Here is an 18,631-nt window from a genome sequence, read left to right as displayed (position 1 = left end):
AATAGAATAGAATAGAATAGAATAGAATAGAATAGAATAGAATAGAATAATAAAATATAGAAGAATAGAACAGAATAGAATAGAATAATAAAATATAGAAGTATAGAATAGAATAGAATAATAAAATATAGAAGAATAGAATAGAATAGAATAGAATAGAATAGAATAGAATAGAATAGAATAGAATAGAATAATAAAATATAGAAGAATAGAATAGAATAGAATAGAATAGAATAGAATAGAATAGAATAGAATAGAATAGAATAGAATAATAAAATATAGAAGAATAGAATAGAATAGAATAGAATAGAATAGAATAGAATAGAATAGAATAGAATAGAATAGAATAGAATAGAATAGAATAGAATAGAATAGAATAGAATAATAAAATATAGAAGAATAGAATAGAATAGAATAGAATAGAATAGAATAGAATAGAATAGAATAGAATAGAATAGAATAGAATAGAATAGAATAGAATAGAATAGAATTGGAAGGGGCCTTGTAGGTCATCTAGTCCAACCCCCTGCCCAAGCCGGAGTCTCTGGCCACTGTTCTCCTTTGCTGCCAGCCTGCTGCTTTTGCAGCCATACCTGTTTAACCCTTTTGCACCAGAGACTCTCAAACTTGGGGTGGAGGAGCCCTTGAGGAGGGAGGGGGCAGGAAAGATTCTCTCTCTCTCTCCCCCCCCCTTTTGAAACCTGACCAAGCTCACGGAGGCCCAAATGGAAGCCTTGTCCGAATTTGGGCTGGTTTCCGGTTCTCCCTTCGCAGCCACAGGGAAGAACGTTGGATGGTACAGTGGTGACAATCCGGTTATTAAACACGATCTTCCGTTCTTGCGACGGTCCTCCCTTCAGTCATGGCTTTTAGGGGTCACGCAAGCCTGCTAGCCATGGTTAAAGTTCCCAAGCCCTCCAAGTTGAAGGAACCTTGTCCGTGGGAATCCTTGCTGCTCTCTGAGATGGGTGGTTTCTTTGCAGACCTTTCATGACCAAGCTAGGGAACATCATCAGTGCAGTGATGATGTTCCGTAGTTGGCTAATGAAACAATTGCAAGAAAATTGTCAGGCTCAGAGAGCATCAAGGACCCTTCAGCCTTCCTCCTCCACCTCTCCCTAAACCCCCCTCCCTTCTAGCACTGATGATGTTCCCTAGTTGGGCCATGAAACGTCTGCAAGAAAACCATCAAGCTCAGAGAGCACCAAGGGCCCCACAGTCGTTGTCCTCCTCCTCCTCTCTCCACAACCCCCCCTCCCTTCTAGCACTGATGGAAACATCTGCAAGGAAACTACCAAACTCAGAGAGCACCAAGGGCCCCCCCCAGCCCTCCTCCTCCTCCTCCTCCTCCTTTCCATAAACCCCACTCCCTTCTAGCACTGATGATGTTCCCTAGTTGGGTCATGAAATGTCTGCAAGAAAACCATCAAGCTCAGAGAGCACCAAGGACCCCACAATTCTCCTCCTCCTCTTCCTCCTCCTCCTCCTCCTCCTCCTCCTCCTCTTCCTCCTCCTCCTCCTCCTCCTCTCCATAAACCCCACTCCTTTCTAGCACTGATGATGTTACTTAATTGGGTCATGAAATGTCTGCAAGAAAACCATCAAGCTCAGAGAGCACCAAGGACCCCACAATTCTCCTCCTCCTCCTCCTCCTCCTCCTCCTCCTCCTCCTCCTCTTCCTCCTCCTCCTCCTCCTTTCCATAAACCCCACTCCCTTCTAGCACTGATGATGTTCCCTAGTTGGGTCATGAAACATCTGCAAGAAAACCACCAAGCTCAGAGAGCACCAAGGATCCCACAGTCGTTGTCCTCCTCCTCTTCCTCCTCCTCCTCCTCTTCCTCCTCCTCCTCCTCCTCCTCCTCCTCGTCCTCCTCTTCCTCCTCCTCCTCCTCCTCCTCTTTCCACAACCCCCCCTCCCTTCTAGCACTGATGACATGACCCAGTTGGGTCATGAAACATCTGCAAGGAAACTACCAAACTCAGAGAGCACCAGGGCCCCCCCCAACCCTCCTCCTCCTCCTCCTCCTCCTCTCCACAAACCCCACTTCCTTCTAACAACTGACGACGTTCCCTAGCTGGGTCGTAAGACGTCTGGCAAGGAAACCCCCCAGCTCAGAGAGCAAGAACAGCTCAAACCCTGGAGCTGCAAAACATTTTCTCCTGTCAAATCCCATCTCCGGCACTGCTTAACCCGAGTTAGACAGAACGGGGTGGACAAGCGGGATTAAAAGTTTAACCCACCACGCGCCAGCCGGGGATCGAAGTGGGAGAAATCCTCTCCGTCTGCCCCACTCCCCGATCCCATTAAAGGCCTTCCCACCTTCTTAATCTGTCTGTTTATTTGCCGGGATCAAGGTTTACAAACACTCCCCGGCTAGGCTGAGCTGGGAATCCATTAAATGCCGTCTTGGGCCCAGATCAGGATTAAATAGATTGGAATATGGGTCACTGAGGATGGAAGGTGTTGGGGGGGGGGAGAGAGAAACGGCCGGGGGGGGGGGGAGGCGGTCATCATGGAAGAAAGCTGGGCCAATTAAGCTGAGAATATACCTTAAAGTGATTAACAGAGCTGGGCTTTATTTAAAGACAGCTGCTTGAAGGCCCTGCGCTGAGCAGGTTAATCAGTCTTTTTTTTAACTTTGCAGGCCAATTGGGAGCTTCCTACAGGGAAATTCCTGCTAAAATTCTCATTTCAAGACACAACAGCTCTCTTTCTGTCTGGGAAACAGGAACGGTTGCGGGAATTGGGTATGTCTCGTTTAATGAAGAGAAGGATGAAGGGGTGTGTGGGGGGGGACATGATAGCAGCCTTCCAACATCCCAGGGGCTGCCCCAAAGAAGAGGGAGTCAAGCTGTTCTCCAAAGCCCCTGAAGGCAGGACAAGAAGCAACGGATGGAAACTCATCAAGGAGAGAAGCAACCTGGAATTAAGGAGAAATTTCCTGACGGTGAGGACAATTAACCAGTGGAACAACCTGCCTCCAGAAGCGGTGGATGCTCCAACGCTGGAAGTTTTGAAGAACAGACTGGACGGCCATTTGTCCGAAATGGTGTAGGGTTTCCTGCCTGAGCAGGGGGTTGGACTAGATGACTTCCAAGGTCCCTTCCAACTTTATTATTATTGTTGTTGTTGTTAGCTGCGAAGTCGTGTCCGACCTATCGCGACCCCATGGACAACGTTCCTCCAGGCCTTCCTGTCCTCTACCATCTTCTGGAGTCCATTTAGGCTCATGTTTATTATTATTATTATTATTATTATTATTATTATTATTATTATTATTATTATTATTATTATTATTATTATTATTATTATTATTATTATTATTATTATTATTATTATTATTATTATTATTTCAGCCTCAGAAACAGATCTCCCTCAGCAAGGCTCAGCTTCTGGGCTGTTGGCTTGACCCGTTGAACGTTCCACTTGCCCTGTTGTACTTCAGCCTGGCATCTTGTGCCCATTGCAGCTTGGCTCCTGAATTTATGGGGCAGGTCGGAGCCAAAGCCTGGGAAATTGGGTTCAGTCTGCCTCCCCTGAAAATCCAAAAAATAAAAATAATAATAATAATAATAAAAAAATCACACTGCAATTTTGGGCTTTAAGAGCATCAGCAGCAGAGGTTGAAATTCAACAGGTTAAGCTTTGCGCTTGGGGCATTTCTCTCTTGCTACCCAGGTCAGGAAAAGTCTCCTCGCCTCACGAGCAACGTTGAGCCCAATTTTTTTTCTTGCTAGATCAGACCGTTGTTAAGCGGGTTTCGACCCAATGTCTTGCAACGGTCCTTAAGTGACTCACTGTGGTCGTTACCGTCATAAGCAGGTCGTTAAGGGAATCTGGTTTTCCCATTGACTTTGCTTGCAAGAAGGTCATAAACGGGGATCACACACGACTGCAGGGACGCTGCGACCGTCATAAACGCGAGTCAGTTGCCAAGCCTTTGAATTTTGACCAGATGCTGAAACGGTCCTTAAGTGCAAAACCGGTCATAAGTCACATTTCTCCCTGCCCGGGAAGCTCTTTCGAAAGCCCAAATGAGTTCCGTCTCCCTCCCACAGCAACTCAACACCTGCCTTGTTTCGGCCTAACCTCCCCGGAACTCGGCTCTACCCATCAAGCAGCTAGTCCTCAAGAGGAGACTGGCAGGCAAGCAGCTGAATTGCAGTTTGGGGTGGGGGGCGCGAAAGATAGAGCTGGAAACGGGGCACGGCCGGGGAGCGGGAGGGGGGGAGGGGGGGGTCTTTTTTTTTTTTTTTTGCGAAGGGTGGATTTTTCCTGCTTTTCTTTCATTCGGGGGGCTTAACAACAGGACTGGGTCAGGTGGGGAGGTCACGAACGGTGGGGTGAGGGCGGATGACAGGCTGATGTCCAACTGAATAGGCTGAGAATCCCTTGTCAGAATGGGTTAGCAACGCTGAGTGGGCCCTTTGTGCCCATGTGGGGCTCGGCATTAGCAGAGGGGCGGGCAGGCCCCGGCGCCATGGCAACCCTCGGCCGGCCTGGGGTCCAAACCAGGGACGTCGCTTCTGCCCCATAGGACCCATTTCCATCGGGGCGCTGGCCTGCCTGGCTTTTTACGCCTCTGCCCGGCTGCCCGGTATACAGGCAGCGGGTGCGAGTTCAGCCTCTTTCTCAGCGCACGTCAGGATTTGAACCCACCTCCGCCTTTCATGCATGCTGCAAACGGGACTCCGAGCCCTGCCGTCTTCACCCCTGCCCTGAGTCGCGTCTCTCTCAGCCACAAGGCCTTTGTTTCTGACTTCCTGGGCATGCACAGAGTGCCTTCCCCCGCCCCCGCGAAAGAATCCTTTCCGATGGTTGCTGAAAGGGCGAACGATCTCTGAGCATGTCTAGAATGCCTTTTCTTTCTTTCTTTCTTTCTTTCTTTCTTTCTTTCTTTCTTTCTTTCTTTCTTTCTCCTTCCTTCCTTCCTCTTCTTTCTTTCTTTCTTTCTTTCTTTCTTTCTTTCTTTCTTTCTTTCTTTCTTTCTTTCTCCTTCCTTCCTTCCTTTTTCTTTCTTTCTTTCTTTCTTTCTTTCTTTCTTTCTTTCTTTCTTTCTTTCTTTCTTTCTTTCTTTCTTTCTTTCTTTTCTTTCTCTTTCTCCTTCCTTCCTTCCTTCCTTCCTTCCTTCCTTCCTTCCTTCCTTCCTTCCTTCCTTCCTTCTTTCTTTCTTTCTCTTCTTTTCTTTTCTTTTCCTTTCTCCTTCCTTCCTTCCTTTCTTCCTGCCTTCCTGCCTTCCTTCCTTCCTTCCTTCCTTCCTTCCTTCCTTCCTTCCTTCCTTCCTTCCTTCCTTCCTTCCTTCCTTCCTTTCTCTTTCTCTTTCCTTTTCCTTTCTTTCTTTCTTTCTTTCTTTCTTTCTTTCTTTCTTTCTTTCTTTCTTTCTTTCTTTCTTTCTTTTTCTATTTCTATTTCTATTTCTTTTTCTTTCTTTCTTTTTCTTTCTTTCCTTTTGCAGTTGCTACTCATGCCAGTGCTCAAGAGGTCTAGCTTCTTTGCCTGTCCAAAGTGAGTTTTTTTGTTTTTTTGTTTGTTCTTCCTTCCACTCCTGCGGAAAGTTAATTCTGGGCTTGCACAGAGCGCCTTTTCCTGACAGAGGAATCTTTTCCGGGTGTGGCTCGACAAATAACCTCTGAGCATGTTTAGAGTGCCTTTTTTCTTGCACTCAAAGAGATCTAGCTTCGGAGCCTGCTGCTTATTTTTCCTTCCCACTCCTGTTTGCTTCCAAAACAAAGTTTTTTGGGTTTTTTTTTAACACCCAGGTCGTCCTCCACTCACGACCACAGCTGAGCCCAAAATTTTCGTTGCTAAGTGAAACCTTTGCGAAGTGAGTTTTGTCCCACTTTGCGACCTTCCTCCCCACCTTTGGTAAGTGAATCCTTGCAGTTGTTATGTTAGAAACACGGCTGTTAAGTGAATCTGCCTTTCCCACTTGACTTGGCTTGTCAGAAGGTCGCAAAACGTGACACCCACCCTCACCCCCACCCACCCTGGGACACAGCAAGCGTCTTAAATGTGAATCGGTCACTTGGATCGTGGGATCGTGGGGAATGCCGCCACGGTCGCAAGTGTGAAAAACGGTCGCAAGTCTCCTTTCTCAGTGCCGTGGGAACTTTGGACGCTCACGAAAGGAACTGTTGTAAGTTCTTAGCTACTGCTAAGCTTGTAAGCCGCCCTGAGTCTTTGGAGAAGGGCGGGATATAAATGGAATTTTAAAAAAATAAAAAAAAAAGTTGAAGATTACAGGCAGGCTGAGGCTGTGGGGTGGGTGGGCGTGTGTGTGTGTGTGTGTGTGTGTGTGTGCGCGCGCGCGTGCGAGCTTTGCCGGCCAAGGCACCCAGCTTTGTGCATGCTCAGGAACACGACGGGCACACCGCTTCCACACCTTGCCCTTGGCACTGGGGTGCCATCCAAGCCAGAACTGAGACCATTGTGTGTGTGTGTGTGTGTGTGTGTGTGTGCGTGCGCGCGCATGGGCTTTGCCGGCCAAGGCACCCAGCTTTGTGCATGCTCAGGAACACGACGGGCACACCGCTTCCACACCTTGCCCTTGGCACTGGGGTGCCATCCAAGCCAGAACTGAGACCCCTGTGTGTGTGTGTGTGTGCGCGCGCGCGCACGAGCTTTGCCGGCCATGGCACCCAGCTTTGTGCATGCTCAGGAACACGACGGGCACACTGCTTCCACACCTTGCCCTTGGCACTGGGGTGCCATCCAAGCCAGAACTGAGACCATTGTGTGTGTGTGTGTGTGTGTGCGCGCGTGCGCACGAGCTTTGCCGGCCAAGGCACCCAGCTTTGTGCATGCTCAGGAACACGACGGGCACCGACATGACCTCACCGCTTCCAGACGCACTGGGGTGCCATCCAAGCCAGAACTTTAGAGGTGTGTGTGTGTGTGTGTGTGTGTGTGTGTGCGCGCCGGGAGCGCTGGGTTTTGTAGTCCCATGCATGGGAGGGTGGAGGCTGAGCAAGAGTGCAAATCTGGGGGGGACCATGTGATTCCCCCCCCAAAAGAGGAACTGGGAGTAGGGAACAAACTTCCTCCAAGCTGGTGAAAAGGGAGGAGGGACGGGGGGGGGGGTAAATGTCGGCCACGCCCCCGCCTAAATCCCACCCTCCCCATTGGCTGGCTGCTAATATATGCGGATGAAGTCATTCTCCCGGGGTTTAAAGGGAACCCCGGGGGCTGCGCTGGGTTCTTTGGGATCCTCAGCCCTAAAGCAGCTGCAACGGGAGGCAGGGCAGGGCAAGGCGGTCCGGACCGGACGCTGGGAAGGAACAAGATCTATGGACGACCAAGCGAGCAGGTGGGCTCTTTCCCCCCCCCCCACACACACACACCAAATATATATATATATATAGAAAGAAATTGGAATTTGCAAAGGATCGCTTTGCGTTTTCCCCGGATCTGGGGTTTTTGCAAAGGATCGCCTTGCGTTTTCCCCGGATCTGGGGTTTTTTTTTTTTTTTTTGCAAAGGATCGCTTTGCGTTTTGCAGGCTTTCTCCTCTATCCCTGCCCCGTCCGCTTTCATTTCTTCTTTTCTCTCCGCGATCCTTTCCGCACCCTTCGGGATGGCAAGAGCTCCGGGGAGAGAGAGAGAGATCCTCCTCTCCTGTGGAGGATGCGCGCAGCCGCTGCGCGCCATCCAGAGGGGGAAGCCAGCACCTGTGGATTGCGGGGTGTGTGTGGGTGTGTGGGTGTGTATGTGTCAAGGTGTGGATTTGGGCTGGCGGGGTAAAGGAAAGGCTGTTTAGCGGATCTTGACAAAAATGCATCCTCGGATGGGATCTTTAAGCAAAGTTTTTCAACTTTTGACAAGTTGAAGAGGGGAAGGACTTCGACTCCCAGAATCCCCCCCGGAGTCGAAGTCCTTCCCCTCTTCAACTTGTCAAAGTTGAAAAACTTTTGCTTCAGAGTATTAGATTCTGGAGGCGGCGGGGTGTGTGTGTGTGTCTTCCCTTTATCAGACCCTTCCCATTTAATCCAAGGATGCCAGTTAGGCACCAAGGGTTGGTCTATGTAAGTAGCGGTAGCCTAGCCAGGAAAAAAAAGTAGTAAAGAGAAATAATCTCAGTTCGGTATTTTCCATCCAGCTCGGCTAGGAGAAGAAATTCTGCCTGGTTTTTTTTTTTGCTCAGCAGAATCCCCAATGATTCCGGTTTCAATGCTAAAATCACCCTCCAGTTTTCCCCAAAACCCCCTGCACACCGGCAAGAGGTACTTCTTCTTCTGGCTTGGGGTAGACAGTGCTGGGCTACAGAAGCTCGGCAGAGGGAGGTGCTCAGAGACAGCGGACTTTAATCCAAGTCATTAGGTGTGAATCGAGTGCAAAACGTTTGCACTGGGGCAAGGGATCGGATCGCCTTTGCAACCTATCCTGGTCAAGAGCTGGCTAGCAAGGATATGTAGGACTCAAACTGTGGTTTAAATCCAGATGGCCGGCACGTCACCGTGTCACTTTGGGTGGCGAGTCGGGCGGCATACAAATTTAACCAGCGATTTTTAACATGAAATAAAATCTTCCCCGGATAATCCGTGGCTGCCACTTTTTTTGTTGTTCCTTTATTATTTATTTCCTGGTGTCTCCGCCCCAGCGTATCGTAACCGATGAAATAATAAAGGCGAGAGATGGTGGCACTAGAAATTTTCCGTGGGGCTGGGCGAGGTGCAAAACCTACCTCACGGGGGTGTTCAGCGTCCTGAGCAAACGGGAGAGTTGGTGCCAAAGAATATTTTATTTTTTTGCCTATTTATTTCTTGGCAACTTTAGCCTAATCTACCAAACGAAGGGAAAAAGTGGGTAGCAATAGAGGTTTTGCTGTGGGGTTGGATGAGGTGCAAAACCTGCCTTCAAGGATGTTCAGTGTCCTGAGCAAACAGGGTTGCAGACGGTCCTTGACTTACGACTGCGATGGCGCCCAGAATTTCTCTTGCTAAGTGAGACCTTTGCGACCTTTCTTGGCACGGTTGTTAAGCGAATCACTGCACTCGATAAGTTAGCAACCCGGTTGTTAAATGAATCTGGCTTCCCCCGTCGACTCTGCTTGTCGGAAGGTCGCAAAAAGGGGACCAGACAGCAACGGTCATAAGTACGAATCAGTGGCCAAGCAACTGAATTATGATCACGTGATCGAAGGTCGTAAGTGTAAAACATGTAAAACATAAGTCCTTTCCCCCCCCCCCCCCCGGTGCCGTTGTGACTCTGACATGGTCACTAACTGTTGTAAGTAAAGGGCCCCCTGTAGTTGGTGCAGAAGATTTTGTCCTTGTTGTTGCCTATTTATTTCCTTCATAACCACCTACAAAATAAGAGAGAGGTGGTAACATTAGAAGTTTGCCGCGGGGCTGGATGAGGTGCAATACCTGCCCCACGGGATGTTCGGCGTCCTGAGCAAACAGGGTAGCTGGTGCAAAAGACGCATATTTTCCCCCCCGTTTATTTCCTGGCAAGCATCTCGTAACCTACGAAATAATAAAATAGGGAGGTGGTAGCATTAGAAGTTTGCCGCGGGGCTGGATGAGGTGCAAAACCTACCGCACAGGATATTCAGCGTCCTGGGTAAACAGGGTAGCTGGTGAAAAGAATATTGGGTTGGTTATTTTTCTATTTCCCCCCCCCCCACCGCCTCACAGTTAATCCATTAATCCAGATCTCTTCCAGCCCGGTGAGACACACGTATGCACAAATGCACCGACACACACACACTCACACACAAACACCAACCTTATCTTCCTTCCTGCTTGCAGAATGAGCATCTTACCCGCCAGTCCGATTGCTCTGGATTATCTGGATGAGTTTGACCTGCTGAAGTTCGAAGTGAAGCAGGAGTTGCCGCGACCGGGCAGCAGTTCCTCCATCAGTTCCACCCCATGCAGCTCCGTGCCCCCCTCGCCCACCTTCGACAAGGGGGCAGACCCCAAATCCTCCCTGGAAGAGCTCTATTGGATGGCGACGCTGCACCAGTCTTTGGCAGCCGCGGCGGCGGGCACCGGTCCGGAGACGCCAATGGTGCCAGGGCTGGATGAAGCCGTCGAAGCTTTTTTGGGGGTACCGGTGGCAGAAGGGGGTCTTCGGAACAACGTGACCCCCCAGCTGCAAGGCTTCTTGGGATCCGTCGAGAGCTTTGGGGCAGAGCAACAGCAGCCACAGGTAAGGCCTACAAAACGAAAAAAAAAGAAAGACATCCAATATTTATTTTAGGCAGTCCTCGACTTACGACGACAGCGGAGCCCAAAACGTCTGCTGCTTTCTCGCCGCAACGCTTAAGGGAATCGCTGCCGTGATCCCGGCACCCTGCGACCGTCGTAAACGTGAGTCAGTTGCCAAGCGTTTGAATTCCGATCACCTGTGGATGGGGACGCCGCAGCGGTTGTTGAGTGTGGGGGGAAAAAAGGTCGCTTTTTTCAGGCCTGTTGTAACTTTGAATGGTCATTAAACAAGCTGTTGCAAGTGGAGAATAGGAGGGGCAGGGAAACAGAAGGATGAATGGGAGAGTGGTTCAATTAGTCTTGGGAAATTGGATCGAATTAAGAGTCTCTGAGCATGTGCAAAGAGCCGTCTTGCTAGAAGCTATGGTCCCTGTGCGTCCAAGGTTAGAACGGCTTCGGACCTGAAAGGCTGCCTAAAATGAAGGGGTCCCCCGGTTGAAGGCCCTTCCTGGAAGGCATAGCTTTTGAGCGTGTGCAGAGTGCTGTTACCTGACTACACGGGGCAGAGGGCTCATAAACCTGTAGTATAAGAAATGAGCACTCTCAGACTTGGATTGTGAATGAGATGTTTCAAGGGGAATAAAAATATTCTTAATTTCTCCGGATCAAGAAGGTAACGGACCAGATAGCCAACATTAAAAAAAAGAAGAAGAAGAAGGAGGAGGTTGCATGTTAGGTCCATGCTGGCTTATGGCCAGCCCAATGGAGGTTCTGTTAATTCAGTTTTTCTGGCTTTATGTGACACGAACTAAATAGCCAGGATTGCACATTTTAGAAAACGAAATAATTGGGTTCAGTGCTCGAAGCAGCTTGCCTCGATCAAGTATCCTCTCCATGTGGAGCACTACAACTCCTATCGGTAGCCAGTGGCTGGGAGTGCAGGGAATTGTAGTCCAACCAAACCCAGAGGGCCCAGATGTTGGGGGACACCAGCCTCCGTCTTCTCCAGCTTGGTTACAAGCCTGAATTCAAAGAAAGATTATGTACAGGTAGTGACCATTTTTCACACAACCTTTGTAGCCTCCCCGCGGTCACATGATCAAAATTCGGACGCTTGGCAACTGGCATGCACTTAACGACGGTTGCAATATCCCGGGATCACCTGATCCCCTTTTTGCGACTTTCCGAGAAGCAAAGTCAAGGGGAAAAGCCAGATTCATTCAACAGCTGTGTTTCTCCCTTCAAAATCGCAGGGATTCAACTTAACAGCTGGGGTAAGGAAGGTCATAAAATGCAGCCAAACTCACTTAACGACTGTCTCGCCGAGCGACAGAAATGTTGGGCTCAATTGCGGTCGTAAGTGGAGGACCGTCTGTATTCCCTACCCCTAGTGTAGGGGTCTTCAAACCTGGCCCTTTTAGGACTTGTGGACTTCAACTCCCAGAATTCCTCAGCCAGTGCCTGGCTGAGGAATTCTGGGAGTTGAAGTCCACAAGTCCTAAAAGGGCCAGGTTTGAAGAACCCTGCCCTAGTGTGAGAATGCTGCAACTTTAGCATCCTTTTGCTCACCCAATGTGGCTTTTGTCTTCCTCTGCCCCGCCTGATACAGCTTCCTCATTTCCAGCTACCCCGGCTTTCCGACCGCTTCTCTGATGCCCAGCTGGTCTCCATGTCCGTGCGGGACCTCAACCGGCAGCTCCGCGGCTTCGGCAAGGACGAGGTGCAGCGGCTGAAGCAGAAACGGCGCACCCTCAAGAACCGCGGCTACGCCCAGTCCTGTCGCTTCAAACGGGTCCAGCAGCGCCACATCCTGGAGGCCGAAAAGTCCCAGTTGGCCCAGCAGCTGGAGTCGTTGCGGGTGGAGGTGGCCCGCTTGGTCCACGAACGAGACATCTACAAAGCCCGGTGTCAGAAGCTGCTGAGCGAGGCGGCCGGGGGGCATTGTGGGGAAGGGGCCGCTAAGGCCCCCATAGCTCAGGCACCCTCCATGGTGCAGTTTTTTTTATGAGCCCGCCCTGGACTTCCTTCCGTCTCCATCAAACTTTCAGGGAGCTGTGCGGGAAATGAACTTGCTGAGAAGCTGCTTTCCCCTCTTTAATCCACCAGAGGGGGACGCTGAGCCCAGCTCCCTCCCAGGTAGTCCCTTTTTCCACCACCAGATGGCGCCAAAAAGTCTCGGCCATCTTAGGCAGGTCTACACGCACTAATAGCTTTGGGGATGATGGCAAGTGGGCAGACGCTTCCCCTCGAAGGCTCCTGGGAATTGTAGTTTGGCACGGGTGCTGCTCAGGGGTGGGGTGGGTGTCGTCCATCTTCCACCCGAGGAACTACAGCCCCCATGGTTCTCTGCAGCCTTATTCCTCAGTCTAGTGACGTTTACGGTGCAAATAAGGCTTGTCCTCTTGAGCGTGTTGAGAAATGTACAGGGTGATCATTCTTGCTTCCATCGGAAGGAGAGAAACAAATGGAAGCCGAAAACAGGCTTCCAGTCTCTTCCCCAGAGCCAAAATTTGGCCCAGAGGGCAAAAGAGGCAGATTTAGGAAGTTGTTGCCCAATTTTTAGGTCCCAAATTTGCAAATGGAGAGAGTTTGGCAAGGAAAAAGGGTGTGCAGCAGGGATCCTCAATTTTCTGAGAAACCTGGAGGCCATATTGGATCCTGGAAATTGCCAGGAAGGGAGGGGTAGACCTGCCCTTTCTCAAAATGGCTGCCTCATTGGTGAGGCCAGGCACAAAACCATTTGTGGGCCCAGGATCCCCAAAACATGCCACTGTCAACAACATGCATTACATTTTCCTGTGTGGGTGTGAGAGTTGTGTGGGGCGAAACAAAAAATAAAAATAAAAAAATCTTTTAAGCCTCTCTAGGCGAAAACCACAACTCCCGGAATCCCTAGCCAGGATCCCAGAATTCCTAGCGAGTAGCTAGGAATTCTGGGAGTTGTGTGCCTGGAGGACGGCTGAGTTGACAGCGATGCTGGGATTGGACGATGTTCTTCTGGGCCTCTGTGGGGATTTGGCCAGTGTTGCAGGAAAACAAAAGTGTGTGAAAAGTGCAGCTTTGTGATGTTTTTGTTGCAAAAGGAGACCCACAGTCACCCTTTAGATCCTGTCAATAAAAAAAAACAGAGTACTTTTACAAATGGCTTCCTCCACTTCAGCAACATCACAGGATCAAGCTTTTCCTTGGGGAACAAATACCAAATATTCCCAAATAACCACACAAGAGTCTGGAAATCCGTAGGTTAAAAAAGTGGGGGAAAATACAAGAAAAAACGCAGTCACGTGACCCTGGGACACTGCAACCATCACAAATATGTTTTTATCCTTTTAATTTTTTAAATAATTATATATATATATTTTAAAAAGCCCTTTGTAGGCACGTGTTGGCACCCCTGCCCTTGCATTGCTCCCTCACAGTTGTACAACTGCAGTGGACAAGAACCCACAAATCGTTAAAAGAACATCACAGCCACACTTCACAGGCCTGCGGTCTCCAAAGCTCCCATCCCAGCTGCGGGACTGGGCAGGCTGTCTCGTTGCCCACCGATTCTAGTACACAACGGGAAGATTCAATCTGGTCCTCGCTTAACGACTGCCCCGTTTAGCGACCATTTGCAATTGCGACCAAAATGAAAAATATAACTTTACAACCATCTGTATGACCCTAAAGCAAAGGGACGCTAAATTAAGATCGTAAGCCCAGTTGTGATTTCATTTAGTGACCTCTTTACTTAACAACCAAGCTCTTGGTCCCCATTGTAGCGGCTAAACTAAATATTCTACGGTGGGGTTACTGGTAGTCCTCAACGACAAAAATTGAGCCCCAAATTTCTGTTGCTAAGTGAGGCATTAGTTTTGCCCCATGTGACGACTTTGCTTGCCTGAAGATTGCAAAAGGAGATAACGTGACCCTGGGACACTGACCGTCATAAATAGGAGTCAGTTGCCAATTGTCTGAATTTTGATCATGTGACCCTGGGGCGGCTGCGATGGTTGTAAGTGTGAAGCACGGTCGCAAGTCACCTTTTTCTGTGCCGTTGTATCTTTGAAAGGTCGCTAAACGATCACATTTAAGGACCAACGTGACAAAGGCACTGAAAAAAGTGACTTATCACCGTTTTTCACACTTAACGACCGTCGCAGCATGCCCAAGGCATGTACTTCTGACAGTTGCACTGTCCCTAGGGTCGTGTGATCTCCTTTTGCGACCTTCTGGCAAGCAAAGTCGGTGGGGAAGCCAGATTCACTTACCGACCGTGTTACCCGTTTAAACAACTGCAGTGATTCACTTAACAGCCATGGCAATAAAGGTCGTAAAGTGCGGCAGAAGTCACTTTACAAATGTCTCACTTAATGACCAACATTTCTGGGCTCGATTGTGGTCGTAGGTTGAGGACTCCCTGTATTTTTAAATTTTCTTTTTCCTTCTTTTAGTCTCTTCCCAAGTGAAACTTTGGGATGTTTCCAGCTTACTGGGAAGACGTTCCGCGATGTATGGATTTTTTAAATAATAAAACATCCTTTTCTAACCAAAAAAACCCCCCAAAGCATAATTGTAAGCCATCATGCTGGTTTTGAGGAGTGAAATGGGCACATTTTAAAAGCTGCTTGTAGTCAAACGTTTGCTGGCAGATCATGTCTGGGCTGGAAGTGAAGCCTTTGATTGTGGTTTATTTCTTTAAAACCATATATTTGGCCAGCCACCACACAACAGGAAGAGGACCAAAGATTTAAATCATAAGACAAGACAAACGTTTTGTGGAAATCAACAAGTGAAAAGCGGCAACGCAACAATTGATTGAGGTCTGAGAAATAAATTTCCCTACTCTTTAGAACAGGAACCACACACAGCCCAACGAATGCACAGATGAAAAAGCTTGGGCCCGCCCCCTACTTGGATGGGAGACCACTTGGAAATCCTACAACGGCCGGCTAGATTGGCTATTTAGGAAGAAAATCATTGCAAACTGTTTCCATGCAGTGGCCAAGAACACCCCATGGATAAATCCATGGAAACTTCCAGAGGATGCTGCCCGACTTACGGCTGTCTGTTTAGTGACCGTTCAAAATTGCGAGGGCTCCGGAAAAAGCGACATGACCGTTTTCCACACACCCGTCACAACATCCCCACAGTCACGTCATCAAAACTCGGGCGCTTGGCACCTGGCACGTATTTTTGACCGTTGCATGATTCTGGGGTCACGTGATCCCCTTTTTGCGACCTTCCCAAGCAAAGTCAACGGGGAAGCCGGGTACGTTGAACGATGGCACGTTTCATTTAACAACTGCAGCGATTCGCTTAGCAAGGGTGGCAAAACGGCTGTAAAATAGGGCAAGGCTTGCTTAACAACTGCCTTGCTTAGCAACTCTGGATTCCATTGCGGTCGCAACTAAAGGACCGCCTGTATTGAGAGTCAAACTTCTAGGCCCGCCGATCTCGCGAGCATCTTAAAAATGTCGTTTATTTCCTTCCCGGAGCTGAGAAAATCTCAGAGACTTTTGCCTTTTGCAACTAGCAATCTGATCTGGCTAAAATCCAGGGAAGGAAAAATAGGAGTTAAATGGGATTTAAGAGCAGCAATGCTCAAAGTTCACCTGCCATGAATGTTACGCCTGACCTTGGACGAACTGAGGGAGATAAATCTGGCTTGTTTTTTTTAATTTTTTATTTTATCAGTGTAATGGAATATTATTATAACTCTGAGATGTCCAAGTGAGGGAGCAGATAAGGATTGCGAAATCGCAACGTTCCTACCAACGAATAATCTGTTCAGTTAACCCCAAGGGGGACGCAAAGTCCAAAGTTGGCCGAACCTCTGGAAGAAATTGTTCCGTCTTTTTCGGAATAAATTGCTTTAACGATTTATCGTTCAGCCTCTTGCCGAAGGCAGGAGGTTGTTCAGAGACAAGGCGGATTCGCGTGAAATATTTTCCTCGGCTGCTGTTTCGTGTCCGAGTGACCGCGACGGGCCAACCGGGAGAAACAAATCGGAAGCGCGAGAAATGGATTTAAAACCAAAAATACAAGGCAGTCCTTGACTCACGATCGCAGTTGAGCCCAACATTTCCCGTTGCTAAGCGAGATCATTTTGAAATGAGCTTTGCCCCCTTTCGCGACCTTGCTTGCCAAGGTCGTTAAGTGAATCGTTGCGGTTGTGAAGTCGGTAACAGGCTTGTTAAGTGAATCTGGCAATTAACCAGTGCAAGAGAAGTTCCCTTCAGAAGTTGTAGATGCTCCAACACTGGAGGTTTTGCATAAAAGTCTGGAATAGGGTCTCCTGCCTGAGTAGGGGGTTGGACTAGAAGACCTCCAGGGTCCCTCCCAGCTCTGTTCTGACTGAGAAACATTGGTGTAGAATAAAAAGTCGATCAGTCAAGTTGAGGGTGCTTCATCACTGGACGTTTTGAAGCAAAGACTGGACCTCCACTTGTCTGAAATGTAGGGTCAGGTGATCAAAATCCAGACGCTGGGCAAAACGGCATCGTACTTATGACCGTCGCTGTGTCCCAAGATCACCTGATTCCCTTAACAACCAGGCTCAATAACTTATCAACTGATTCACTTAACAACCATGACAATAGAACGTTGTAAAATGGGGCAAAAGTCACTTAACAAGTGTCCACAACCACAGAGGTGTTGGGGTCCATTGGGAGTCGTAAGTGAAGGACTAGCTCAGGTGTAGGCAACCTCGGCTCTTTTATGACTCATGGACTTCAACTCCCAGAATTCCTCAGTCAGCTGACTGAGGAATTCTGGGAGTTGAAGTCCATGAGTCATAAAAGAGCTGAGGTTGCCTACCCCTGGACTAAGCTGTATTTTATCCTCAAAGAAACCCGGTTTAGCCTAAATTTGAATACTGAGCTTTGTCTCCAACGCCAACACGAGGTGGCGCCAACGTACAAGCAAATTTCTTGACAAGGGTTGCAAAATTTATTTTCCTTCCCGGCAAGGCGAGATCAGCAAGACAGATTTTATTTTCTTCGTTTATTTTTTCTTTTTCTTTTTGAGTGGGAAAACCTTCAAAGATTTCTGTGAAATCAAGAAGATGCACAGGTCAACATTTGCTAAAGGACAGTTGCAGGATTTGGGAATGGCCAGTCGAGAGAAAAGAAGGACCAGGGGTGACACGATAGCAGTCTTCCAATATTTGAGGGTCTGCCCCAAAGAAGAGGCAGTCAAGCTATTCCCCAAAGCCCCCGAAGGCAGGACAAGAAGCAACGGATGGAAATTAATCAAGGAGAGAAGCAACCTGGAATTAAGGACAAACTTCCTGACAGTGAGGACAATTAACCTGTGGAACAGCTGGCCACCAGAAGCTGGGGGTGCTCCATCAATGGACATTTTTTTAAGAAGAGACTGGACAGCCACTTGTCTGAAATTGTATAGGGTCTCCTGCTTCAGCGGGGGGCTGGACTAGAAGACCTCCAAGGCCCCTCCCAGCTCTATTCTGATTGAAACGCTTCTCGTTTTAGTGCGATACCCAGAATAATGATGGAGAGAGCAACGCGGGTGAGAATAGTTCGACAAATGGAGGGGCTGGGCGTTTATTTATCGATCTATTCGATAATTACCCCACCTTTATTACTTTGTTAGTAACTCAAGGTCAGCTGGCTTTTGTGTCTTAAGGTGGGTTTAGAACTCAGCGTCTCCTGGCGATTGGCCCAAAGTCACCCAGCAGCTTTGATGTCTAAGGTGGGACTAGAACTCCCTGTCTCCTGATGATTGGCCCAAAGTCACCCAACTGGCTTTTGTGCCTATGGTAAGACTAGAACTCACCGTCTCCCGGTGATTGGCCCAAGGTCACCCAGCGGGTTTTCATGCCTAAGGCGGGACTAGAACTCTCCATCTCCTGATGATTGGTCCAAATTCAGCCAGCGGGCTTTCATGGCTAAGGCAGGACTAGAACTCACCGTCTCCTGGTGATTGGCCCAAAGTCTCCCAGCGGGCTTTCATGCCTAAGGCAGGACTAGAACTCCCTGTCTCCTGGTGTTTGGCCCAAAGTCACCCCAACCAACTTTTGTGCCTAAGGCAGGACTATAAATCTCTGTCTCTTGGTGATTGGCCCACTCAACTGGCTTTCATGTTTAAGGCAGGACTAGAACTCATCTTAACAAGTATCTCGTTTAGCAACAGAAATTTTGGGCTCAATTGTGGTCATAAGTTGAGGAATAAATGCAGTTTTGGCCCAGACTCAGATGCCTTTTATCAAAGTTTGTTGTGGCTGTTCCTCAGGCTTTTCCCTTCTGCCCCTCACACTTCCAGATTCCCTGATGGACTGTCTCTTCAAACTCCTGCCCAGCACCCATCCTTCCTCGACTTACGACAGTTCATTTCGTGACCGTTCGAAATTCCAACGGCATTTTTAAAAAGTGACTTACGACCATGTTTCACACTTCTGACCATTGGAGCATTCCCCACGGTCACAGGACTTCCATTTGGGTGCTGACAACGGACTCACATTGATGACGGTCGCAGT

General features: G+C 48.7%; 1 protein-coding gene across 1 annotated transcript; it reads left to right on the top strand.

Moving 5' to 3' along the window:
• The first annotated feature begins 7,217 nt into the window (after positions 1 to 7,217).
• LOC308676183 (transcription factor MafA-like) lies at positions 7,218 to 12,407 on the top strand. Its single transcript, XM_081341944.1, has 3 exons — positions 7,218 to 7,308; positions 9,751 to 10,153; positions 11,762 to 12,407. The coding sequence occupies exons 1-3, from the start codon at positions 7,289 to 7,291 to the stop codon at positions 12,158 to 12,160; spliced, it is 822 nt and encodes a 273-aa protein (XP_081198070.1). The 5' UTR covers positions 7,218 to 7,288; the 3' UTR covers positions 12,161 to 12,407.
• The last annotated feature ends 6,224 nt before the right edge of the window (positions 12,408 to 18,631 follow it).

The sequence above is a fragment of the Vipera berus genome, assembly GCF_964194415.1.
Source record: "Vipera berus genome assembly, chromosome: W".
Taxonomy (NCBI): Eukaryota; Metazoa; Chordata; class Lepidosauria; order Squamata; family Viperidae; genus Vipera; species Vipera berus.
This window is presented reverse-complemented; position numbering and strand designations above follow the sequence as displayed.